General features: G+C 62.3%; 4 protein-coding genes across 9 annotated transcripts; all 4 read left to right on the forward strand.

Moving 5' to 3' along the window:
- Nucleotides 1–826: 826 nt before the first annotated feature.
- FES (FES proto-oncogene, tyrosine kinase) lies at nt 827–7,319 on the forward strand. Of its 5 annotated transcripts, none has more exons than XM_057369949.1 (19): nt 844–1,173; nt 1,865–2,106; nt 2,185–2,358; nt 2,427–2,523; nt 2,883–3,066; nt 3,158–3,325; nt 3,436–3,555; nt 3,632–3,754; nt 3,822–4,008; nt 4,093–4,170; nt 4,390–4,599; nt 4,696–4,818; nt 5,003–5,056; nt 5,207–5,325; nt 5,525–5,619; nt 5,712–5,835; nt 5,947–6,104; nt 6,301–6,423; nt 6,574–7,318. In XM_057369949.1, the coding sequence occupies exons 1-19, from the start codon at nt 939–941 to the stop codon at nt 6,714–6,716; spliced, it is 2,757 nt and encodes a 918-aa protein (XP_057225932.1). In that variant the 5' UTR covers nt 844–938; the 3' UTR covers nt 6,717–7,318. The 5 variants fall into 5 exon arrangements, with proteins under 5 accessions (XP_057225934.1, XP_057225929.1, XP_057225932.1 ...); XM_057369950.1 differs by having other exon boundaries at nt 847–1,173; nt 3,188–3,325; nt 6,574–7,317; XM_057369946.1 differs by having other exon boundaries at nt 838–1,173; nt 2,427–3,325; nt 6,574–7,319.
- A 240-nt stretch (nt 7,320–7,559) lies between these two features.
- On the forward strand, nt 7,560–15,805 carry MAN2A2 (mannosidase alpha class 2A member 2). Of its 2 annotated transcripts, XM_057369945.1 has the most exons (24): nt 7,560–7,767; nt 7,860–8,014; nt 8,196–8,450; nt 8,557–8,701; nt 8,804–8,975; nt 9,577–9,704; nt 9,797–9,970; nt 10,267–10,453; nt 10,537–10,714; nt 10,848–11,050; nt 11,293–11,475; nt 11,671–11,785; nt 11,955–12,022; nt 12,171–12,336; nt 12,591–12,821; nt 12,918–13,046; nt 13,133–13,247; nt 13,322–13,455; nt 13,563–13,704; nt 13,892–14,025; nt 14,305–14,382; nt 14,659–14,853; nt 14,944–15,054; nt 15,211–15,805. In XM_057369945.1, the coding sequence occupies exons 1-24, from the start codon at nt 7,740–7,742 to the stop codon at nt 15,361–15,363; spliced, it is 3,579 nt and encodes a 1,192-aa protein (XP_057225928.1). In that variant the 5' UTR covers nt 7,560–7,739; the 3' UTR covers nt 15,364–15,805. The 2 variants fall into 2 exon arrangements, with proteins under 2 accessions (XP_057225928.1, XP_057225927.1); XM_057369944.1 differs by lacking the exon at nt 14,305–14,382 and having other exon boundaries at nt 7,561–7,767.
- A 1,171-nt stretch (nt 15,806–16,976) lies between these two features.
- Nucleotides 16,977–18,242, forward strand: LOC130575740 (protein shisa-like-1). The gene is made up of 3 exons (XM_057369850.1): nt 16,977–16,988; nt 17,432–17,733; nt 17,944–18,242. Exons 1-3 carry the CDS (start codon nt 16,977–16,979, stop codon nt 18,161–18,163), a joined length of 534 nt encoding a protein of 177 aa, XP_057225833.1. The 3' UTR covers nt 18,164–18,242.
- Nucleotides 18,243–18,488: 246 nt separating this feature from the next.
- On the forward strand, nt 18,489–24,839 carry UNC45A (unc-45 myosin chaperone A). Its single transcript, XM_057369953.1, has 20 exons — nt 18,489–18,568; nt 18,711–18,869; nt 19,420–19,456; nt 19,561–19,736; nt 19,833–19,925; nt 20,150–20,317; nt 20,518–20,686; nt 20,924–21,094; nt 21,198–21,369; nt 21,545–21,845; nt 22,005–22,099; nt 22,205–22,346; nt 22,513–22,653; nt 22,758–22,885; nt 23,068–23,134; nt 23,290–23,403; nt 23,506–23,621; nt 23,713–23,830; nt 23,915–24,070; nt 24,291–24,839. Exons 1-20 carry the CDS (start codon nt 18,557–18,559, stop codon nt 24,549–24,551), a joined length of 2,796 nt encoding a protein of 931 aa, XP_057225936.1. The 5' UTR covers nt 18,489–18,556; the 3' UTR covers nt 24,552–24,839.
- The last annotated feature ends 4 nt before the right edge of the window (nt 24,840–24,843 follow it).

Below are 24,843 nucleotides of genomic sequence, written 5' to 3' on the forward strand. Positions count from 1 at the left end.
CAGCAATCGGGGCCTCAAGGGAAAGGAGCTGTGCACTTGCGGTCACATGCTGATCTGCCCGGTGCTGGCCGTCCCGGGCTCCTGGAGCAGCCTGGCGCAGGCAGGGAGGGGACCCGTCCTGCCCGGGGGCTGCCGAAGGGATGGCGGTGGTGGGAGAAACAGCACTGTGGCAGCCCCTGGCCATGCCGTGCGCTGGAACTGCTCCAGGGTGTGACCCCCTCACATTGCTCCGCTGTGGGAAGGCGAGTCAGCAAAGCTCCCGTCTGACACRCTTTTTCCCCGACTTCCTCTAAAAGTGGAATCGCCCAGGCCGTGTGCTTCAGATGACCTTGAAACTTCTCTGGGGCCAGGGCCTCTCTGCTAGTCACAGGAGAGGGCTCAGGCCAAAACACCCAGGTGGTGGCCAGGCTGAGCCRATCTGAGCTGACCTGGCCTATGCCAGCAATAAGAACATGTGTAGTGGTACTGAGCAGTGGCAGTGCTGGTGGCAGCTGCCTCTGTGTGATGCAGTTGCCAGGGCTGAGCAGTGCCACTGTTGTGGCAGCAGTGAAGCCCTTTGAGGGGGAGATGGCCAGGGCTGCCACAGGGAGTGTGGTCCTAGCTGCGTGGATGCAGGCTGGCAGCAAAGGCTGCATGGCACTGTGGGTGCCCATGCAGTGGGTGCTCTGTCCTCACACCTTTTACAGTCACAGGGGTCAGGCTTGGGAATGGTGTCAGGGTGGCCACCTTTTAATGGGGCTGCACAGAGTCCTCAGGATCCTCCAGGCCCTGCAGTCTCTTGGAGACACAGGGGCATGGAGCAGGGCTAAGAGTCAGGCAAGACCACCCACGGCTGAGAGGGCTTTGCTGGGTGGCACTGGTGCCAAGTGGAGTGGCCTGGGTACACAGGGCTGGACCTGGTGGTRCCAGGCTGCAGTGGGAGACAGCTGGCAGGGGTGATGGGGCTGGGAGCTGCCCAGCTGCAGCAGAGCCGTGTGCCGGCATCGGCTGCTCATGCAGGGACTGGCAGGGAGGGGAGGAAGCACAGGAAATCTCGCAATGGCTGTATGGTCAGCACTGGGTTTCCTGTTCCTCCCGGGGAGCCAGAGCTGCACCAGGTCCAGACCGCGCCAGTCCCGGCCCCAGAAGGACGCCAGCAGCAGCCTCACAACGAAGACCTCGCAACAGACGTAGGTTAGAGGGACTGCGCACTGGTGGGGTACTGGCAGAGACAGGACTCCTTTGTAGGGCTGGGATGGGTCTTGGTTGGATTAGGGGCTGAGCTAGGAGACATCCTGCCGTGCAGAGGGAGGTGCCCCAACACTCTTCTGCTCCTGRTGCACTCTTGCTTCAGGGCACCCTGGGATCAGTTTAGCTCCCGATCATCTTGCTGGAGTCCTGTGTGCTGAGATGCGTCCAGGTTCAGCACCTTTCTCYAGGGCTCAGCACCCTCTTCTGCTCCTGCTGCCTTCTCACCAGTGTTCTGGCCCCTGGAGCTGCCACACTGTGGGCACAGGGGTGACAGTGCCAATGGGCAAGAGAGGGAGGGGCCAGAATGGAGGGGCCGGTGCCTGGTGTGGGTGGGGGGCACGGGTGCACTGCCCTCAGGGAGCAGCCCTGTGCGCAGCAGGGTGACACTGCTGTGTATGACCCCACACTTCCTCCTTCCCGGCACCATCCCCACAGGCCCCAGCTTGCACAGGGCTTGCAGCACTCATCCTGCTGCTTTGAATATGCTTTGCAAGGCTTTGCAGGGGCTAGGGAGGGTCATTGCTGCACAGACCAGGTAATGGGGCATGAGGCTCTGAAATGGAAAGGGCCCTGGCCACTGGTGCAGGCAGTGCAGGGCAGCAGCCRTGGCTCAGGCTGTGCCGGTGCCCCRCAGACTTCCCCTGGCTGGACAGTGGTGCCATGGGCTTCGGGCCGGAGCTGTGGTGTCCGCAGGGGCACAGTGCACTGCTGCGGCTGCAGGACGGGGAGCTGCGCCTCCTGGAGCTGATGAAGAAATGGATGGCACAGCGGGCCAAGAGCGACCGGGAGTATGCAGGGATGCTGCACCACATGCTCTCCCAGCTGGAAAAGCAGGAGGGCACCGGACAGCTCTGCAGTGGTGGTCAGATCGAGAAGGTAGGGATGCCCCGGAGTAGGACTGYGCCCTGCAGAGCCTGGTGCGGTGCTGGAGGGTCCCAACACCCTTTCTTGCAGTCCTGGTGGGTGCTGGTGAGCCGGACTGAGACGCTGAGCCAGATCCTGCGGCGGCACGCGGAGGAGCTGGCGGCGGGGCCGCTGGCCAAGCTGAGCCTGCTCATCCGCGACAAGCAGCAGCTGCGCAAGGCCTTCAGCGAGCAGTGGCAGCAGCTCAGCCACGAGTACAGCCGGGTATGTTGGAGCCAGCAGGAGAGCAAGAGAATGTTCTACAGCCWCTCCCTGACCATGTCTCTCCCCAGACAACGCAGCAGGAGATGGAGAAGCTGAAGGCACAGTACCGCAGCCTGGCGCGTGACAGTGCCCAAGCCAAGCGCAAGTACCAGGAGGCCAGCAAAGGTGCCAGCCCGGCCCCTGTCCCATGTGTGCCCTCCCAGCTTCCCTCATGGGTCAAGGATGGCAGGAACACCCCACACTCTGCAGAAGCTACAGCCCAGCCTGGAGCCGATGGGGATTCTGGGGGTGGGCAGCATAGAGGAGAACACAGTTGGGCCTCCAAAAAGTCAGGCAAAAGTCTGGGGGCCGTGGGACACCATGCTGTGGATCAGGAGCATCCCGTGTCACAGTGTAACCACCYCAGGCTTAGTCCCCCTGTCTGCCCTGGGATCCTTTCCCAACCCTCACCCCCTGCCCCCTGCCCCAGTGCTGAGAYGGGCGATGTGCTGGCAGTTGGGGTTTTCCACAGGCTCTCTCCACAGACAAAGAGCGGGACAAGGCAAAGGAGAAATACGTGCGCAGTCTCTGGAAGCTCTACGCCCTGCACAACCAGTACGTGCTGGCTGTGCAGGCGGCTGCATTGCACCACCAGCACCACTACCAGCGGGTGTTGCCCAGCCTGCATCAGTCCCTCTACAGTCTGCAGCAGGAGATGGTCCTCATCCTGTAAGASCCCTGCCTCCCCCATTGCCCATCCYGTGCCCCACTGCCCTGCTGCCAGCCCTGCACCCCACTGCAAATCCTTGGGCACTCCCAGGGCCCCCCAGAACCAGCAGTGCTCCCACAGAAAGGAGATCCTCCGGGAGTACTGCAGCATCAGCAGCCTGGTACAGGAGGATATGTTGGCCATGCACCAGGAGATTGCCAGTGCGATCCAGACCATCGACCCTGCCACTGAGTACAGGAGCTTCATCCAGAGCCACCAGTATGGCTCCACACAGCTGCAGCCTCTCTGCTGGGCATGGCCCTGCTGCCCATGGGTGGCACTGGGTGGCATGAGGCAAGTGGAAGCAAAGCTGTGCTGGGTGCCCACAGGTATGACTCGGAGGTGCCACCAACTGTGTCCTTTGATGAGAGCCTGCTGGAGGACACAGAGAACCTGGTGGCAGGGGAGCTGCAGCTGAATGAGCTGACCCTTGAGAGTGTCCAGCACTGGTGAGTGGGACCAGCCATGGGCAGGGGCAGGTGAGGGGCAGGGATTCAGCCCCCAGCTGCCATGTGTCTCTCGCAGCCTGACATCGGTTGAGGAGGAGTTGGTGTCCGCCATGGAGGCCGTGAGTATCAAGGAGCAGAGGATGCGGGAGCTGAAGGCAGAGATCCAGGACGAAGAGCAGGGCCGGAGCCCCGGGGAGCGGTGAGCTGCGGCAGAGGGGGGTGAGGAGCCAGGGCAGCGGGTGCTGACCACTCTGTGCCCTCCCTAGGGTGCATTTGTTGGGCAGGCGGCAGGGGCTGCACGAGGCGCAGCAGCAGCTCGAGGGCTGCCTCTGTACCCAGGCCAAGCTGCAGGCACAGCGGGACCTGCTGGCCGGGAAGCTGGCGGAGCTGGGGGTTAGGGACCCTCTGCCCCCCCTGCCTCTGCCAGAGGATCGGCGATCCACCTCCTCCACAGTAAGTCAGTCCTGCCTCCCGTGCTCTGGAAGCTGCAGGAATGGAATCCTCCCCAGCTGGTGCACAGCCCATGCCTCCTTCTAGGAGCAGGAGCGGAGCGGGGCCAGTGCACTGGAGACCCTCAAGAACCACATCACGGGCATCTTCAGCCCAAAGTACTCGGTGAGTTCCTGGTGTCTCCAGCCGCCCTGCTCTCCACCCAGCTGCCTTGCTGAGCCTGTCCTCTCCTCTCTGGCAACACAGCCCACCCCTCCCCCTGCTCCCACTTCAGCACCTCCAGATTCTTCTGCTTCCACCTGCCCTGAGCACAGCTTCCAGACATGGCTGCCCCACCTCTGGCACAACTCAGTAGTGTGCATGGCTGGCCTTTTCTCCTTCCAGCTGCCACCCCCTGTGCCCCTAATCCCAGATGTGCAGAAGCCACTGTGCCAGCAGGTCTGGTACCACGGGGCCATCCCACGTTCGGAGGTACAGGAGCTGCTGACCTGCAGTGGGGACTTCCTGGTGCGGGAGAGCCAGGGCAAGCAGGAGTATGTGCTCAGTGTGCTGTGGGATGGGCAGCCCCGACACTTCATCATCCAAGCCATCAATGTGAGTGACCACAAGCATGGGGGACAGCTGGAGTGGCCTGGCATCAGCAGGTGGAAGTTCCTGCCCATCATAACCCCTCGACCCCTCTCCCTGCAGGACATGTTTCGGCTGGAGGGTGACAGCTTCCCTACCATTCCACTGCTCATCCAGCACCTCCTGCAGAGCCAGCAGCCCATCACCCGCAAGAGTGGCATCATCCTGGCCAGGGCCGTGCCCAAGGTGACACAGGCTGTGGGGTGGGCGATGGGGCCCCCTGTGCAGGGGCAGCTCTGCCCAGCCCTTTCTCCTGTCTACGGCTGGGCTGAGAGCCACAGAGCTGGACTTAGACCTGGGGCTCTGCCTGAAAGGGGGCTGCAGAGGTATGTGGACCAGGGCACAGCTCACTGGTGTCTGCTTGCTGCAGGACAAATGGGTGCTCAACCATGAGGATGTGCTGCTGGGGGAGCGCATTGGCCGGGTGAGACAGGGTGCTGTGGGGTCTGTGGGAGGGCAGAGCTGTACCAGAGGGTCTGTGGATGGCCAGGACTCTCCCCATGGGGTCTGCAGGGCGGGGGTTGCCTGGGGGGCCACATGGGGATCTGAGCCCGGTGCACCTGTGTCTTGGAAGGGTAACTTTGGGGAGGTGTTCAGCGGCCGCCTGCGTGCTGACAACACCCCCGTTGCTGTGAAATCCTGCCGGGAAACCCTTCCTCCTGAGCTCAAAGCCAAGTTCCTGCAGGAAGCCAGGTCTGTGTGGCCATTGTGCTTCTCCCATCACATCTGTCCATTCTGGGAGCTGTTTGACCCTTCTGGGACTGCAGCACCCTCGTGTTGAGGGCTGTGTCCCCAGGCTGGCGGGGCAGAGTACCCTGGTGATGGCATCAGGTATCTTGTACCCGGGTCAGCCGGGCCCCCATACACAAGTGCCCATCCTTTGTTCCCACAGGATTCTCAAGCAGTATAGGCACCCCAACATCGTGCGGCTCATCGGTGTCTGCACACAGAAACAGCCCATTTACATTGTCATGGAGCTGGTGCAGGGTGAGTGACCCCATTCCCGCAGTCCCCATGCACACGTGGATGAGTTCACCAGGTGTGCCTGGGCACCCACCAGCTCTGCAATCTGGGCACAGGGGGGGACTTCCTGACCTTCCTGCGCAGTGAGGGGCCCCACCTCCGGGTGAAGGAGCTGCTCAAGATGACAGAGAATGCTGCTGCYGGCATGGAGTACTTGGAGAGCAAGCACTGCATCCATAGGTGGGCTCCGGCAGGGCAAGGAGAGCACTGAAACCCTCACCACTCTATCCCATGCCAGGCAGAGCCCCAGGGCCGGTCGGGCACACAGCTGATTTCTTGGGGCTGTCTCAGGGACCTGGCCGCTCGCAACTGCCTRGTGACGGAAAGGAACACCCTGAAGATCAGTGATTTCGGGATGTCACGGGAGGAGGAGGATGGCATCTATGCCTCCACAGGGGGGATGAAGCAAATCCCTGTCAAGTGGACGGCCCCTGAAGCACTCAATTATGGTACAGTATGGAACTGGGCATGGCCTGGTAYGCTGCAGCTCAGCTGGGAGCCAGAAGTCTGGCACTGTCCTGCTCCTATGTGCCTGGTCCTGGGAAGGGAGGCAGCGACCCAGAGCACCTCAGCCCTCAGGAGCATGGGCACAGCTGGGCAGTGGTGTCYCCTGCTGATGGCATCTGTCCTGTCCCATGTCCCCAGGTCGATACAGYTCAGAGAGCGATGTCTGGAGCTTTGGGATCCTGCTGTGGGAAGCCTTTAGCCTGGGTGCTGTCCCCTATACCAACCTCAGCAACCAACAGACACGGGAAGCAGTGGAGCAGGGTAGGGTACACAGCTGGGGCTGTCTCCTGAAGGCCACCATAAGCTGTGGGTCCAGCGCTGCGGAGCTGTGCCCATTGGATGGGCCAGATGGGGTTGTGGGGTGGGAGGGGCCGGGGATCTGGCTACCATGTCCGCATCCCTGTGGCCCAGGTATGCGGCTGGACCCCCCTGAACAGTGCCCTGAGGAGGTGTACCAGCTGATGCAGCGCTGCTGGGAGTATGAACCCCACAAACGGCCCAGCTTCAGCACCATCCACCAGGATCTCATTGCCATCCGCAAGAGGCACCGGTGACAAGGAGTGCGAGTGGCCCTGGATCCGTCCCATGGCAATGCCTGGAGGCACAGCAGAGGCCTGTCTGGGCAGCAGATACTGTGGGGTGGCTGTGGGTGCTTGTGCCCCTTTCCCAGCCCCAGGGCAGGGCTCCTGCATGTCCCAGGGTGGGACATGGCACCTACAGCTCCTGTCCCACTTCATCTCGCATAATAAACACTCGAGCTCTGCAGCTGCGCCTCTAGGAGCTGTGAGGGGATGCGGACGTGCACTGTGCTGGGATGGGGCATTGGGACATGGCATTGGGACAGGACACCCGGRTGGGGCGGTGGGATAGAGCCCCATAATGATGCACCAGCACAGGACACTGACAGGGCACACCGGGACACGGCGCATCGGGATAGGGCACCGAGATGAAGCACCACGATGGGGCACCAGGACGGGGCGCGCATAGGTGAGGAACTGGCCTGCGGAGTACTGAGACACGGCACTGGGACAGGGGACTGGAACGGGACACTGGGACAGGGCACCGGGACAGGGACCTACGACAGCGTATGGGGATGGGACACCGGGATGGGRCACACCGGGACAGGCATCTCGACTCGGCTCTGGGATTCGCGCGGTGCCCGGGCCCGTTCCAGGGGCAGTGCGGGTGTCTCGGCCGGGTCCACGCGCGGTACCGGAGCGAAGTGTCCCGGCACCGAGCACGGTGTACCCCGGCCGGTTCAGCACCGCCTCTTCCGGGGCCGCGCCCGGGCGGGCGGAGCGGTGGGYGCGGTCTGGCCTGGCCCATCCCGGCGGGCCCGGGCGGGCGATGTGAGGAGCCGGGTCGGGCTGCGGAGCCACTCAGGGTAAGAGCGGAGCGGCTGCGGTGTCCCCGTCGGCACCGGCCCAGCCGCCCCCGTCCCTCCCCGTCCCGTTCCCGTTCTCGGCCCGTCTCGGCGGGGCCTCAGCGCAGCGACCCCGGGCGCTGCTCAGCTCTGCGGGGCCGTGCGGCCTGTCCTGTGATGGCCGCGGCCCCCGACCCCGACCCCATCAGCAGCTATGAATATCCGCCACCGGATTAAGCCAAGTAGGGCACGGTGAGGGCTCTGGGAGGAGGAGGCAGGAGGCCGCGGTGAGGGGCTGCGCTATCCGACCTGGGCCTCCCGTATTTCGGCGCAGGTGAGTCCCTGCATCCCTCCGGCATGAAGCGCAAGAAGCAGGTGACAGTGTGTGGAGCTGTCATCTTCTGCGTGGCCGTCTTCGCCCTCTACYTGATGCTGGACCGGGTACAGCATGACCCTGCACGACACCAGAGTGGGGGCAACTTTCCCAGGGTGAGTTCGGAGGGTCTGGGGTGAGTGAGAGGTGTCCAGGGATGGCAAACAGGGACATTCGACCAGGGAAATTCATAGGGAGCTAGCCCGGCCCTCTGGCCTTTAGGCTGCCAGGGCCAAGGCTGGCCCCCCATAGCTATGGGTGACCTTCTGCCCCTTGCTGTGGCCTCTGTGCTCCCAGAGCCAGATCTCAGTGCTACAAAACCGGATTGAACAGCTGGAGCAGCTGCTGGAGGAGAACCATGAAATCATCAGCCACATCAAGGATTCGGTGCTGGAGCTGACAGCCCACGCGGAGGGGCAGCCAGCATTGCCCCATCACCCCCCGAATGCCTCCTGGGTGCTACCCCCTGAGAATCGCCCAAGTTTCCTCTCTGTGTCCCCACAAGACTGCCAGTTTGCTCTGGGGGGCAAAGGACAAAGCCCAGACCTGCAGGTGAGGGATTGATGGCTCTGCTAGCTTGAGTGGTCCATACCTGGGCACCTGTGGAGGCCTGGCTGTACTCTTTCRGGAGTCTCTCAGCCCTGTCTCCTACCCACAGATGCTGGCTGTGTACTCCCTGCTGCCCTTTGACAACCAAGATGGTGGTGTCTGGAAGCAGGGCTTCGACATCACCTATGAGCCCAACGAGTGGGACTCAGAGCCTCTGCAGGTGTTTGTGGTGCCGCACTCCCACAATGACCCAGGTGAGAAGCAGGGGAGCAGTAGGGTTGGCCCAGCCCGTGCTACCACACGGTGCTGGCAGGGAAAGGCTGGGACCCCCGCAGTGACCCCACCTGTGCTGCCAGGTTGGATCAAGACCTTCGACAAGTACTACTATGACCAGACGCAGCACATCCTCAACAGCATGGTGCTGAAGATGCAGGAGGAYCCACGCCGGCGCTTCATCTGGTCCGAGATCTCCTTCTTTGCCAAGTGGTGGGACAACATCAGTGCCCAGAAGCGGGCTGCTGTGCGCCGGTAGGGCTGCCTGCCTGGCCTCACTGTCCACCTGGCTCCCAGGCAGGCTGAGAGCGATGGGGTGTGTGAGGGAAGGGCCCTGGGGACTGGAAAGTTGCCTGGACTGCAGTGCAGTGGCCATGGGCCCTACACTGCTCAGCATGGGGTTCCCTGGAACTGGCAGCGGCCTCCCACTGTCATCAGACATCAGAGCTACTGCTGTGTGGGGTGAGAGGTGGGGGAGACTGATATTGCCCTGAACCACTCCTTGTGCTCATTGGGCTTAGAAACTTGTGTGTGAGGCCCAAAGCACTCATGGAAGGGTGGGAGACCTGGAGAGCAGGATTGTGTGGTGAGATAGGTCCCCCTTGTCTGCCCCCTGCCCTGAGAGCATTCGGAACGGAGGACACAGTGGAGGGCGTTGTCATCTGTGGGAATGGGTTCTGGCTGGCATTGGGCTGTGGAGGGATGGCTCTCTGTGTGGGGACAGCATGATAAGGGGGGAATGGCAGTGGCGGCTGTGGAGGCTGCAGGTAGGCTGTAGGTAGCTCAGGGCACAGAGATTGCCATGGACACATGGCTTGTGCAGGGCTCTGACACATCTTGGGTGTCCCCCTCACAGGCTGGTGGGCAATGGGCAGCTGGAGATGGTGACAGGCGGCTGGGTGATGGCTGACGAGGCTAATTCCCACTACTTTGCCATGATTGACCAGCTGATTGAGGGCCACCAGTGGCTGGAGAAGAATATTGGTGAGAGCGGGGCAGTGCTGGCCTTGACAGGACCCTCCTCACGGGAGGTGGTGCCAGCCCAGCACAGGGCTGACAGATCTCTGTGCCCGCAGGTGTGACACCACGGTCGGGCTGGGCCGTGGACCCCTTTGGGTACAGCTCCACCATGCCCTACCTGCTGAAGCGCTCCAACCTGACAGGCATGCTCATCCAGCGCGTGCACTACTCCATCAAGAAGCACTTTGCTGCCACCCAGAACCTGGAGTTCATGTGGAGACAGACATGGGGTGAGGGGCTGCTGGGAGGGACTGTAGAGTGGGGCAGGTGGCAGCAGAGAATATCTGCCAGCTGCTCTTCTGTGCAGATGAGCTGAGCACTGGGAGGCAATGTCTCTGCCCTGTGGGACAGGACAGCCCCAGGGTGATTTCCCACCTGCCCCCATGCCCAGCAGCACACTGTGGGAGGCTGCTGTGCCCTCTGGGTTCCCATGTCTGCTCTGTTGGACAGCTGTCCTTGGGCTCCCCTGCTGAGGGACAGGCAAGGGAGAACCATTGCAGGTGCTYATCTGCCCTTAATCCCACAGATCCAGATGCCAGCACCGACATCTTCTGCCACATGATGCCCTTCTACAGCTATGATGTGCCCCACACCTGTGGCCCGGACCCCAAGATCTGCTGCCAGTTTGACTTCAAGCGCTTGCCTGGAGGCCGYATCAACTGCCCCTGGAAGGTGCCTCCCCGTGCCATCACCGATGCGAACGTGGCAGAGCGGTGAGTGCCGCARGGGCAGGGACATGCAACTCCCAGCCCTGTGGCCCATCAGGAACCAGCCTCATGCCCCGGCCCTCACACAGAGCCCAGCTGCTGCTGGACCAGTACCGCAAGAAGTCCAAGCTGTACCGCAGCAAGGTGCTGCTGGTGCCCCTGGGAGACGACTTCCGCTATGACAAGCCACAGGAGTGGGATGCCCAGTTCCTCAACTACCAGCGCATCTTYGACTTTCTCAACTCCCGGCCTGAGCTCCATGTGCAGGTACATGTGGAGAGCTCTGTGGAGCTGGGGGCAGCAGGAAACCACTGCAGAGCAGAGTTGGAGGGGGGAACAGTGCTGGAAGGGGCCCCCACTGCAGGAGYCCTGGCTCAGGGCTGCACATGCTGTCTTGCAGGCACAGTTTGGGACACTCTCCGACTACTTTGATGCCCTCTACAAGAAAGTGGGTATCGTGCCGGGGATGAGACCACCCGGGTTCCCCGTTCTGACGGGGGATTTCTTTTCCTATGCGGACCGGGAGGATCACTACTGGACAGGATACTTCACCTCCCGGCCGTTCTACAAGAGCCTGGATCGGGTGCTGGAATCCCACCTCCGGTGAGGGGCAGTGGGCTGGGTCCTGGGGGTTGTGTGGGGGGCATGGGTGAGGGGTGGCTGGGTGATACCTGGGAGCCCCACAGCCCAACACACTGGACTGGCACAGGCAATGCCAGACGCTCACCCAGCCCCAGGACAGTGTGTGCCTTTGCCAGGCACACCTTTGCCCTCACTCCCGAGACCAGCCCCACTAGCCTTGTAGCCCTGGGGCAGAGACCCTCAGTGACCCTGTCCCTGTGCAGGGGGGCAGAGATCCTGTATAGCCTGGCACTCGCCCACGCCCGCCGGACCAATGCCTATAGAAGATACCCACTGTCTGACTATGCCCTGCTGACCAACGCCCGCCGCAACGTCGGCCTCTTCCAGCACCATGATGCCATCGCTGGCACCGCCAAGGAGGCTGTGGCTGTGGACTATGGAGTCCGGTGCGTGTAGGGGCCAGGGTGCCCTCAGGGCCTGTCTCAGGGTGGGGCTGGCGGGCTTAGGGCTGGGAGAATGGCAAGGTGTGGGGATCCTGTGGGGAGGTCCTCCCTCTCATGGGGAGAGGTAGAGGGTGTTGCGGAGATGCTGGGATAGGTGGGGGTGATKGCCACAGGTGGCTCATTCTGCCTCTACCCCAGGCTGCTCCACTCCCTCACCAACCTCAAGCGCGTCATAATCAATGCTGCACACTACCTTGTGCTGGGGGACAAGAACATGTACCACCATGACCCTGCTGCAGCATTCCTTGACATGGTGAGCAGCACCAGCCCCTGGCTCCCTGCACCCTGGCATGCTGTTCCCATGCCCCCAGGAACAGCTCTGTGCTGCAGGGGCCAGAAAAAGGGCCCCACCTGTGCCCATGTCCCTGGGCCCAGCTYGCAGCGGGTTGGGCATACCCCAGCTCTTTACTGCTCCTCTCCAGGATGAGACACGCTCCAGCCAGGACTCTCTTCCAGAGAGGACAGTAGTCAAACTGGACATCTCGCCACGGTAGGGCCTCCTGCCTTGCTCTGGGGACTTATGGGACTATGGGGAGGCAGTAAGGGAGTAMATGTGAAGCTGTGGGTAGGTAGTGGATCTGTAGGTAGTGTGGGGCGGTGAGGCTGGGATACCATCCCTGTGTTACCCCCCACCCCAGGTTCCTGGTGGTGTTCAACCCACTGGAGCAGGAGCGCCTGACCGTGGTGCAGGTGCTGGTGGACTCGCCTCAYGTGCGTGTGCTCTCCGAGGAAGGGCAGCCCCTGCCCTCCCAGCTCAGCACGATCTGGAGCTCTGCCGTTGATGCAGTGCCCGACGTCTACCAGGTATGGGGTGCCCCACACCCACAGTCTGTGTGTGCCATCCTCCCATCCAGCCATCCAGCACACTATCAGGACACACTGGCAGCCCTGCTCTGTCCCTGCTCCACATCCCAAGATCCCACAGCTGCTGAACCCGCAGGTCCCCATGCGTGTCCCTTAGCAGAGGCCCTGCAGTGCCCAGCAGGGTCTTTGCCCTACTGACCCCCAGCCATTCCCGAGACACAGGGGGCTGGCTCAGATCCCCACGCTGCCTGCAGGTGTCTGTTCTGGCCCGTCTGCCCGCGCTGGGGCTGCGCGTGCTGCAGCTGCACAAGTCCTTGGATGGCCACGCCACGCCGAGATCTTCCACRCGCCTGTACCTGTATGGCCGGGAGCTGCCCGTGCAGAAGCCCAAGGCTCTGCCTCTGCACATCTTCCCGGCTGCTGCTGATGACTTCTGCCTGGAGAACCAGCACCTGCAAGCCTGCTTCTCAGGGCGCTCGGGCCTGCTGCAGGTGAGTGCAGAGCTCTGTCAGGGCGTGGGGTGGAGGAGGGAAGGGCTACATCACACTGCTTCATTCACTTACTGCTGTGCTGGCCCACACCTGCAGAGTGTGCGCCAAACTGGGGAGGAGCGGGGGCACAAGGTGAGCAGCGAGTTCGTTGTCTAYGGCACCAGGACTTCCAAGGACAAAAGCGGGGCTTATCTCTTTCTTCCTGATGGCGAGGCCAAGGTACAGTGTTCACCCCTGGAAGCCAGCTGGCTGCCTGCAGGACTGTGCTCAGGCAGCAGCCTCAGCACAGCTATCCTTCCCCCCAGCCCTATGTTCCCAAGGACCCCCCAGTGGTGCGGGTGATGGAGGGACCCCTCTTCTCAGAGGTTGCCAGCTACTACCAGCAYGTCCAGACTGTGGTGCGGCTGTACAATGTGCCAGGTGAGATCTTGGGGCTGTGCCGGGGGGTCGCTGCCTTGGACAGTGTGGGTCAGCCCCTCACTTCCTACCCACAGGAGTGGAGGGCCTGTCCCTGGACTTGTCCTTCCTGGTGGACATCCGTGACCACATCAACAAGGAGCTGGCCCTGCGCCTCAGCACTGACATCGAGAGYGATGACACCTTCTTCACAGACCTCAATGGTTTCCAGGTATGCAGCAACCTGGGGAGGGACAGCAGCTGCACATAGGGGCACACTGCCCTGGCACCGGGCACTGTGGGAGCCACCTCTGGCCACTGATCTCTGTCCCTTGGCAGATCCAGCCCCGCAGGTACCGGCAGAAGCTGCCACTGCAGGCCAACTTCTACCCCATGCCTGCCATGGCCTACATCCAGGACATGCAGAGCCGCCTGACACTGCTCACAGCCCAGGCCCTGGGGGTCTCCAGCCTCCGCAGTGGTGAGCTGAGGGGCTGTTCCTTGGAGACCTGCTGTGGAGCCAGGGCTGTCCTCYCTAGGGGAAGCAGAGGAGGAGGGTGCTGCAGGCTGGGCAGGGTGCCCTGGTCCTGCTGTTTCTGGGGACTCTGTGCTGTGGGGGGTGACTGGTGCCTGGTAAAGCCTGGGGTGCAGGGACTCACTCTCCACAGGCCAACTGGACGTGATCCTGGACCGGCGTCTCATGCAGGATGAYAACCGGGGCCTGGGCCAGGGGCTGAAGGACAACAAGCGTACCTGCAACCGGTTCCGGCTCCTCCTGGAGCGCCGCACCACTGCCAACAAGGTGCCCTGGCTGTGAGGCTGCAGGATGGGAGAGCCCAGCCCTGCCTTGGGATGGAGCAGGGTGGGGGCATCTGCAGAAACAGATGTGATGGGATGCAGTGTCCTYTCTCCTGTCTCATTGCACTTGCACTGGGCAGGGTTGGGTCTGGAGCAGCGGGCATGGGGAGAGTGGGACGTGCAGTGGATTCTGTCCCTACGGGGCCATGTTGCCCTCATAATCACAGTGTTCTTGTCCCATCCCCTTGCTGCCCTCTATGCRTGCGCTGTGCCACCTATTCAGAGCTCCAGCTTCTTTTCCAAACTGGTCTCCATGTTTAAAGCTTTGAGCTTCTCTGGCACCAGGACTGGCAGCCCTGAGGTAATGGCCGGCCTGGCCCAGCTGTCTCTCCCTGTCTTGTGCACTAGCTGCTAGCCGCTAGTCTAGCCAGGCTTGTAGCAGGTCTGTAGCCTGACCATCAGATAGTTCGGGTCCTGTCTGGGTGCTGGGGAGGGGGGTCCTGAGCAGGGGCGGCTCTGTGTGCCCTGTGCTGGCAGGGACAGGGCACTGTGGAGTGGGGGTTCTTTGGGCCTTGCCCAGGCTCAGCCTGGTCCTCTGGCTTCCTGGGCCCATGCTGACTCATGTTCTCCTTGGCAGCTGCAGGATGAGCGCCCCATCAGCTTCCCCTCCCTGCTRAGCCACTTCACCTCCATGCACTTGAATGCCGAGGTGTTGGTCATGCCAGTGGCACAGGAAAAGCTGGCCCTGTCAGCCCTGCGCTCCTTCGTGCCCCTTGCCATCACCCTTCCCTGTGACTTCCACATCCTTAACGTTCGAACGCTCCAGGCAGAGGTGAGCYACAGCCAGGGGATGGTGGGATTCTAGTGGGGGTCTTGCCCCTGCTGTCTCCACTGATGTGCCTCACGCTCCGGCTCCCTGCAGGATGACTCGCTACCATCAGCTGAGGCAGCACTGCTCCTGCACCGCAAAGGCTTTGATTGCAGCCTGGAGGCCAAGAACCTGGGCTTTAACTGCACCACCAGCCAGGGCAAGGTGAGGCTGGGCTGCTCCCACACCCCTACTGGGTCAGAGCTGGGCTGGGACCTTGGCATGGTGGGCATGGCTCRTGTCAGGCTGTCCTGGGCACGATGCTGCCCCAGACATCACATCCTCACTTGGGCCTCCCCTCTTCCACTCCTCTCTCCCCAGCTGGCTCTGGGAGGCCTGTTCCAGGGGCTGGAGTTGAGCTCCCTGCAGCCCACCTCTCTGACGCTGATGTACCCGCTGGGCATGGCCTCCAACAGCACGAACATCCACCTGGACCCCATGGAAATCGCCACATTCCGCATCCGCCTGGGGTAGTGTCGAGCGGGAGAGGAGTGGAGTGGCTGGACAGCACAGGAGCAGCACCAGTACAGCAGTAGAGCGAGGCCAGCAGTACTGCGGCGAGCAAAGGCAGGAGGGGCTGGACCGCCACAGGCTGCTGCTGCCACCTCCTAATTTATTAGTTCCATGTTCTCGGATTTTGGAATGAACTACTGTGGTAGRGCCGGACAGGCTGCCAGACGCGATGCCAGCAGGGAAAGCAGCGTGGCTGGCAGGGAAAGCAGTSTGCTGCTGCTGCTGCTGSTGGGACAGACACTGCTGCCCAGGAGTGTGGCCACCCTGATGGCTCCCCCCGACCAGTGGGGCAGCAAGGGGAGGCCAGGAGCACCAGTGGTGTKGGACAGCTGCCTGAGGAGGTGCTGTGGACTAGGGACTGAGCTCTCCTGGAGCTTGTAGGAAACACAAGGCTTTTTCCAAGGGCCCTGGTCTGTTTGTGGTTTGTGGCTCTCACGTGGGGGAGGAGGAAAGGTGTGCTGTGGGGAGACAGGGCAGCACTCTGAGGTAGGGGGAGGYCTACTTGAAGATCTGGCCAGGGGCCTCAGGCACCTGGGGGAGGCTGGTGGCATGGTCAGGTGCAGCCAGACTYGGGAGCAGGCAATGCCTGGTGCTGGCAGGAGCCAGGGGGGTGAGAGTCAGTTCCCTGTGTCTGGTGAAGCATGGAAGTGCCTCCTCCAAATCAGAGCCTTTAGGCTTGTTTCAGGACGGGCCTGGCAGTCTGGTCTCTGCTGGAGCTGCATTGGCTGAGTAGCAAGCTAATCACACCATGTCACCAGAGCATCCTCCTAGTTGCTGTGGGAACCACAGTGCCACACTTCTGGCCCCTTGGGRCTAATTACTGCCAAAGGGTGCCAGCAGGGAGGGCATTGGGAAGGACTGGCCGATGTGGGGGAGCTGCCTCAGCTCTGGCTTGGTTGAGTTGGACTCGATGAGCTTAGAAGTCTTTTCCAACCTGAATGATTCTGTGATTCCATGATTCCTGCACAATCCCCAGCATCTGCATCCCATGGGCTTGGCCCCTGGCAGCTCAGCACCTTGTAGCGCTTGCCCTGTGGCCTGGCCTGTGCACTGTCCTTGCCATAACTCCAGGATCCCAGGAGGGCCCAGGTGCCCAACTGGGGTCCTGGATCCAGCAGCCGATGACTGGCATCCTGCTGGGGAAGGAGCTTCCCGTCCTACTCCTGGCCCCAGAAGCTCATTAGTGATGCTCCCGCCTCCGCCCTAGTCCCTGTGGACAGAGCAACTGCAGGAGGCTCTAATGGCTCTGAGTGGCTCTTGGTGGAGGCCTTGATGGAGGCGGGAGCAGGAGGGGCTGTGGTTTCTACCTCCTTCTCGAGCCAGAGCTGCCTCTGCTCAGGGCTGGCGGGGAAGATGCTAGATGGGTTCCTGCTCCAGCTGCTCCTCGCCACGGCTCTGTTCCCCAGCATCCCTGGGACAGGTACAGCACTATTCCTGCCCCTCCTGTTCCCTGAACCCATCCCTGATGGGGCGTTGTCCCTTGAGGGCAGCTCCCTGACAGCCCAGAACCGAGGTTGGGGGGTCTGTGCTGGGAGGTGGTGGTGTGCACTGAGAGGTGGTGGTCCATTCTGGGAATGGTGGCCCAGGTGTGATGGTGCTGGGGTTACTTCCACTGCAGCACACCTGTGGGGTGTTAAGTGCTGTTCCTGTGGGGTGATGGGGATTAGGGAGTGGTTCAGCATGGGGGATGGGGGCTAACCTGATGTCCTAGGGGCTTTCCCCTTCGCTCTGCCACCATCACCCTGCTCGTACGTGTTTGCCCYTGCTGAGGGCATGGCAAGCACTGGRGGTCATGGCATACGCAGGGCCATGGTCCCCCAAAGGTGGTGCCGCAGGGGTGCTCTGCTCTCCTGGTGCTGCCTGGTGGGCTAGAGCCTGCTCTGAGGACTGAACTGGGGGCCCTCTGTGCCATGTTAGCCAGGGCTGCTGGGGCTAGTGAGCTCTAGGACAGCCCAGCCCTGCCAGGACTGGGAGGGCTCGGCTCTGCTCTGCAGCATCACGGCAAGGACCATGTTGCTGGAGCTGACAGCCTGTCTTACGGGTACCACACAGTTTCTGTGGTCCCCACAGTGCGAACTTGTTCCCAACCCTCTCCAAGCCCCTGTTCCCCACTGCAGTGTCAGTGCAGAACCTGCACCTCTGCGAGGGCTATGTGGGCCCTGATGGCCACTCCCATCCCGGCTTCTACTGCCCGCGGCTGACTGACCCTCCTGGCCACCGCTACTGTTGCCAGCCTAGCCTGGACGCTCTCAAGTCCTGCTGCTCTCAACGGGCTCTGGAAGCCCTTACTGGAGTGAACCTCTCCAGCTTGGCCAGCCCTGATCTACTCCGGTGAGCAGGACCACAACCGAGTGTGCTGCTGAGGATGGGAGGGGGAGGGTCTTGAGGCTCCTAGCACATCCCCAGGGGCTTCTTGTGTCTGCTGGGGCAGAGGCTGTGGTGTCCTTTGGAGCCCACAGTGAGCCCCGGGTGACCCTCCCCAGTACCACTGTGCCGTGGTGGGGTCATGGCTACCCCCTCCTGAGGTGCTCCACCCTGCAGGAACCCGCTGGCTCTGCCCTTCGTGGGGCTCTATGGGCTTCTTGTCCTCCTGCTTATGGCCATCGACCTCTGCCACTTCTACCGGACCCGACGCTGCCACCTCAGCCGCCTCCTGCCCCGTGCCTGCCGCATGCCCTGTGGACGCCGGCGGGGGAGTGTGGCCGGCACCCGTCCTTCCCGCGGTGTCCACAGACTGACGCGCCCCAGCCAGGGCTGCTGAGGGGCTGCCACGGGCACAGCGGGGAGTGTAGACATTTTAGGGAGGCATTTACACCCGGGGTGCAGCGGGACACGGGGAGGGGGGGGAACACTCGCATCTCGGGGTGTAGTACGGGGGGAGGCACGGGGGAGAACACTCGTACTCCGGGGGGCTGCGGGGCGCGGGTGGATGTACGGGGGGAAACACTCGGAGCCCGAGGTGCGGGGCGCGGGGGGAGCGTGCGGGGGAGGGACACACGGATACACACACGAGGCTGCCCGTGGTCGGTGCTGGCACCGCCTGTCCGCGGGGCGGCGCTGCAGGCTCGGCACCGCCCATCTCTCACGTCACCTGACAGGGGCGGTGGCGTCCGGGTTCCCCAGGCGATCGGCGGTACGTCACGGGTGCGGCGCGATGGAGGAGCCGGTGAGCCGGGACGGGCGGGTCTCTGTTCCGGGGGTCCCTGTAATGGGGGTCTCTGTTCCCGGGGTCCCCTGTCCTCAGTCCGTCCCTGGGCAGCCGCCCGTGCGGAGCCCAGAGCCGTGTCCCAGCCGGTGTCCGTCGGCAGGTGACGGCGGAGCAGCTTCGGGCGCGGGGTAACGCGCTGTTCCAGGCGGGGGATCACGGCGCCGCCCTCGCCGTCTACACGGAGGCGCTGAGCCTGAGCGACGCCGCGTCGGAGCGCGCCGTGCTGCACCGCAACCGGGCCGCGTGTTACCTGAAGCTGGTGAGCGCTGGGCGKGTGCGTCACCGCGGCCCTGCAGGAACCTGCCCGGCCGGCCCGGGTTGTGCTGCTGCCGCCCGCCCTGCCTGTCTGCTCTGGCCAGGTGATCTCTGCGGGGGACTCTGACAGCCCCTGGGCAGGATGCTCTTGATGGCAGCTGTTGTCTCTGCTTGCCTTTTCCTCTGTCCCTGCTCGTTGTCCCACCTGGGTTATGTGGGCCAGGACACTCCCTCTGTGCCTGGGGCTGTTCCCAAGCAGTCGCAGTATCTCTGTTCTCCCGCAGGGCATCTGTGTCTTGGGCAAGGGACAAACACAAGGAACTTTAGGGGCTTGAGTAAACCAGAAGTGCCTGAAAAGCACTGAGGGACATATGGCTCCCTGGACACCCTCTGAGGAATGTATTTTGGGAAAGACAGGGTGTGCCACTGGGCTGGCTTGCTGTCTTCGGTGCTGCTGTTCCCATTCTGTTCCCAGTCCCTAAAGTGAGGTGTGTAGGCTGCATGGGGCCTTTGCAGGCAGTGTTCACTTRTGTCCTTCTCCTCTCTCTCCACAGGAGGATTACACCAAGGCAGAGGCTGATGCAACTAAAGGTACTGCCATGGGGGCTGGGGGGGAGCAGCCTCTGTGCCGCCCATTGGGGCAGTTGGGTGCCGGGGCAGGCCATGGGCTCTGAGACAGAACCCCTTGTGCGCAGCCATTGAGGCCGATGGCCGGGATGTGAAGGCGCTGTTCCGCCGCAGCCAGGCGCTTCAGCAGCTGGGCCGCCTGGACCAGGCTGTCAGTGACCTTCAGCGGTGCGTGAGCCTGGAGCCCAGGAACAAGGCTTTCCATGAGGCCYTGCGTGCCCTGGGCAGCAGCATGCATGAGAAGGTCAGTGGAGGGGCAGCGGGGGACTGCCAGGCCCCCTGTGGCTGTGGGTAGCTGGGGGACGTGGGGAGGACTGAGACCTTCTCTGCTCTGTTTCAGATGAAGACTATGTCCTGCACGGACTCAAAGGTCGAGCAGATGTTCCAGATCTTGCTGGATCTTGATGAAAAGGATGCTGACAAGAAGCAGAAGGTCTGAGCTTAGGGAGCAGGGCTCAGTGTTGTGTCTGGGAGAAAAGGAGGGGAGGATTGGTGCTCCTGGGTCAACCATGACTAAGTGGTGCTGCCTGGGCAGGCTGGGTTTGCCCTCCCCACAGAATGCTCCCTGAGACAGAGGCAGAGCATGGGTGGCTACAGCTGCCAGCAGTTCCTTGTGCAGTGTGTTGCTGTGACCCAGACAGAACTCTCCTTCCCCAGGCTGCTCAGAACCTGATCGTGCTGGCACGAGAAGAGGCTGGAGCAGAAAAAATCTTCCAGAGTGACGGTGTGCGGCTGCTGACGCAGCTGCTGGACACGGCCAAGGCTGACCTGATGCTGGCAGCCCTGCGCACWCTTGTAGGGCTGTGCTCTGGCCACCGGTCTCGGGTAGGTTCCACCACATCCCCTTGCTGTGCCCAGGGAAAGCCATGCTGGGGAAGCTGAAAAGTGTCAGGGAGCTCTCAGCTGTTACCTCCCAGGCCTGAACTTTTGAGAGAGAAGCATCCTGATAAGGGGCTGGGAAATGCCAAGGCTTCCCCAAGGCCTCCAGAAGACAAATGTGCTTGTACCTGCCAATGTGTTTGTAGACTATGGCCATCGTGGCAGAACTGGGGGCCCCCCGTCTCTCAGCAGTGCTGGGTGTGGAGCATGAGCAGGTGTCTCTGGCTGCCTGCAACCTGCTGCACGTGATATTCGATTCCCTGAAGGAGGGGCTGCAGAAAGATTTCCGTGGGAAGGAGGATGCAGTGGTGCTGGGTGAGTGTGAGCCGCTTCAGCCGGCTGTTAAAGGGGGAGAGCCCCAGGTAGGTGCAGAGATGCCATGGGTTCTTTTGCTGCTCCCTGTCACTACTCCGTGCAGCAAAGATGGGTTCTGGTCCAGGGTTAACAGGAGGCAGAAGCCCGTGGTCATGGAAGCATCTTTGCCAGTTGTATCACAGTGGGGGTGAGGCCACGCCCAGGGCACTGATGGCTGGGCACTGTCCTTTTTGGAAGATTCCTCCAGGGACCTAAAATTACTCATCAAGCACCTTCTGGAGCTGCTAGTGCTGGAAGGGGCCTCAGCGCATGGCCGTGACAATGCCCTCAACCTGCTCATCAAAGTGGTGCCCAGGAAATCTCCAAAGGAGAGCAACAACAGCTTAAGCCTCTGGGTGATTGACCAGGGTGAGTGGAATGGCCAGCAACATCCTGCTGGGGCATCGTGCCCCTCTGCCCTGGCTCTGYACATGCCACTGTGCCCCTCACCAGGGTGTCTGACCTTTCCCAGGCCTGAAGAAAATCCTGGAGGTGGGCAGYACAGTGTGTGGCAGCTTGGGCAGCCTGCCCATGACAGAGAACAGCCGGATGAGTGCCTCTGTTCTGCTGAGCAAACTGTATGAGGACCTGAAATGTGATGCYGAAAGGGAAAACTTCCACCATCTGTGTGAGGACTATGTGAGGTGAGTCAGGGGTGGTGGGGATTTTGTCATCTGCAGCCTGGCAGCACCTATCACCCTCAGTGCTAAAGCCAACTGCAGACTCACCAGATCTCCCATCTGCTGGGACGTTCAGCAGGTGGGGCAGGAAGAGGCAGGTGGGATCCACCTGACCTATTCTGGTGGTCTTTCCCTGAAGGAGCTGGTTCGAGGGGCATGAGCTGCCKGGAAAGCTGCGAGCCATTCAGACAGTGTCCTGCCTGCTGCAGGGTCCTTCAGATGCAGGGAACAGGGTGCTAGAGCTGGAGGGGATCATGGACAGTGTGCTGTCCCTCTGTGCCTCTGTTTCTGAGGCCCACCAGCTGGTAGCAGTGGAAGCACTGATCCATGCAGCCGACAAGGCCAAGCGTGCCTCCTTCATCACAGCTAACGGTGTCAGCCTGCTCAAGGAGATCTACAAGCACAGCGAGAAGGACAGCATCCGCATCCGTGCGCTYGTGGTGAGCATGGTGGGATGGGGTGTGGCGGAGCTGAGCCCTGGGGTGGGCTGTGGGTGCAGGACCACCGGTTACAGCGCTGCCCCTCCCTGCTGGGGGTCCAGGAGGCACCTCAGGGTGCCTACACCCATTCCTGCTCCCACACTCTGTTCCTGGCTGCAGGGGCTCTGCAAGCTGGGCTCTGCTGGAGGCACCGACTTCAGCATGAAGCAGTTTGCYGAGGGATCCACCATGAAGCTGGCCAAGCAGTGCCGCAAGTGAGTGGGCCAGGACTGGGGGGTGGGCAAGGTGCCCCACGGCTGGGTTCCCTGCAGCCGGGCTGTCCAGCTGTCCACAGCCAGGCTCAGGGACCACTCCCCCAGGTGGCTCTGCAATGAGGCCATCGATGCGGGCACACGGCGCTGGGCTGTAGAGGGCCTGGCCTACCTCACCTTCGACGCGGATGTTAAGGAGGAGTTTGTGGAGGACAAGGCAGCAATGCAGGCCATGTTCCACCTGGCCAAGGTGTGTACCAAGAGYTGTGGGGTGGGCACCCTGGCATCAGAGAAATATGTTGGAGTGGGTGTGGGGCTCAAGCTGTGGGCTGGAATGTGTGGAAGATGTTGGGTGTGCTGCAGTCCTGGCTGCTCCTCCCTACCACGAGTGTGACGGGTACCTGTTGTCACCACAGTCAGAGGATAGGAGTGTGCTCTACGCTGTTGCCTCCACACTGGTGAACTGCACCAACAGCTATGACCACGAGGAGCCAGACCCGCAGATGCTGGAGCTGGCCAAGTATGCCAAGCAACACATCCCAGAGCAGCACCCCAAGGTGAGCAGGGCACAGCTGTGGTTGAGAGGAGAGTGGGTGGGTGGGACAGAGCCTGGGGTCCCAGGTGTGCTCCTGAGCCAAATGTGACCCWGCCTGTGGGACAGGACAAGCCAGAGTTTGTGAAGCGGCGGGTGCGGAAGCTGCTGACGGCTGGTGTGGTGTCRGCTCTGGCCTGCATGGTGAAGAGCGAGAACCCAGCGCTCACCAACTCCTGTCGGGAGCTGATCTCCAGGTGCGGGCGTGCYGGGGGCAGGAGGGAGCTGGGTTCCCAGGCTGCTGGCATCCTGCTGGTGAGCTTACACGTCTGTGGTGAAGGCCAGCTCCTGGACAGTAGGGGCCATGTCCAGGAGTCTGATGCAGCCTGGGTCCACTGTGACTCTCCAAGTGCTCTAACTAGTCCCACTTGGTCCCTAGAGTGTTCCTGGCGCTGGTGGAGGAGGCAGAGGACCGGGGTGGTGTGGTTGCCCAGGGCGGAGGCAAGGTGAGGACATGGGCTCTGCTGTGCTGCTGCCCTGCACTGCCCCAGGGTTCAGCAGGGGCTGCAGTGGCCCCTCAGTACATGAGGCTGGGGGAAGCTGTGGCTGCTCTGGGTGCTGTGGCCTTGGCTGCAGGACAAGCTGCTGTTTCTGCCCCCAGGCTCTGATCCCACTGTCCTTGGAGGGCACTGAGGTGGGGCAGACCAAGGCAGCGCAGGCCCTAGCAAAGATCACCATCACCTCCAACCCGGAGATGGCATTCCCTGGGGAGCGGGTGAGTGCTGGGGCTGGGGCTGARGGTTGGGTCTGCCAAGCAGGGGCTCATGTGGGAGCAGCAGTGGGCACTGACTCGGTTCCCTGTGTGCTGTCTCCACAGATCTACGAAGTGGTCCGGCCCTTGGTCAGTCTCCTGCACCTGCAGCGCACGGGCCTGGAGAACTTTGAGGGGYTGATGGCCTTGACCAACCTGGCTGGCATCAGCGAGAGGCTGCGGTAGGGATGGGGAAAGAKGGGGGCTGGCTGTTCCCTTGGGCTCGGTGGGCTGCCCTGAGCAGGGAGCGCTCACTGCCCCCCATCCCCCCAGGCAGAAGATCCTGAAAGAGCGGGCTGTGCCCATGATTGAGGGGTACATGTTTGAGGAGCACGAGCTGATCCGGCTGGCTGCAACTGAGTGCATGTGCAATATGGCCATGAGCAAGGAGGTGAAGCTGGGGCTGGGCTAGGGTCTGTGCTGGGCTGCCAGACCACYACACTCCCACCCATTCCCTCCTCTTCCTCCTGTGCAGGTGCAGGAGCTGTTCCTGGCTGAGGGCAGCGACCGGCTGAAACTGATGGTGCTGTACAGTGGGGAGGAGGATGAGAAGCTGCGGCGGGCAGCCTCAGGGACCCTGGCCATGCTGACTGCCCTGCATCCCCCCATCTGCAAGCGGATTCCTCAGGTGGTAAGTGCCCAGGGTGGGCTGGGGGCACCTGGAACCCTGGGACAGCACCCTGTGTCCCATATTCCCTCCCCGCTCCCAGAGTGGTCTGGAGCTCTGGGCCCAGAAGACAACAACCTGTTGTTGTCAACGACCTCAGCCTGACTCTGAAACGTGGCTGTGGCTTGGGAGCTGGGAGCCTTCTCTCAGGGTCTGTGGTGATGTTGGTCCCATTTCCCTGCAGACGGTGCACTGGCTGGAGATCCTGCAGGCCCTGCTGCTGAGCCCCAGTGCCGAGCTGCAGCACCGTGGTGCTGTGGTGGTGATGAACATGATGGCAGCTGCAMGGGAGGTGGCCGAGCAGCTCATCGCCAGCGAGATGCTGGAGATCCTCTCGGTGCTTGCCAAGGACAAGGACAAGCCGCGGGTGGCCGARGCGGCACAGGAGAGCCTAGCACAGGCCGTGGCTTATGGGCTCATCAAACCCAACCCTGAGCAGGCCTGAGGGCCCGCGGGGCTCCAYACACGCTGCACAAGCTGCCGGGGCTCCCGCACACGCTGTGGGGRCCGGTGCTCACACGCTGCTCTCAGGGGGGCCCTGGCGGGGTCCGGCCGCACACGGGGCAGGCTCAGCACTGTCCGGAGCCGCGCTGCCCCGCCCGGAGCGAGGGGGAGATAGGGCTTGCCACTGCCTTTGTCACCGTCTGCCTTAGCCGGGAGGGCCGGCCCGGGGCGGGACCGGCGCGCCGGGGATGAGCCCACCCGGTGACACTAAAGCTGCTCCTGGACCACGGCCC

Source organism: Malurus melanocephalus, unplaced genomic scaffold (genome assembly GCF_030028575.1).
Source record: "Malurus melanocephalus ecotype Western Australia unplaced genomic scaffold, MMel_1.1 scaffold_116, whole genome shotgun sequence".
NCBI lineage: Eukaryota > Metazoa > Chordata > Aves > Passeriformes > Maluridae > Malurus > Malurus melanocephalus.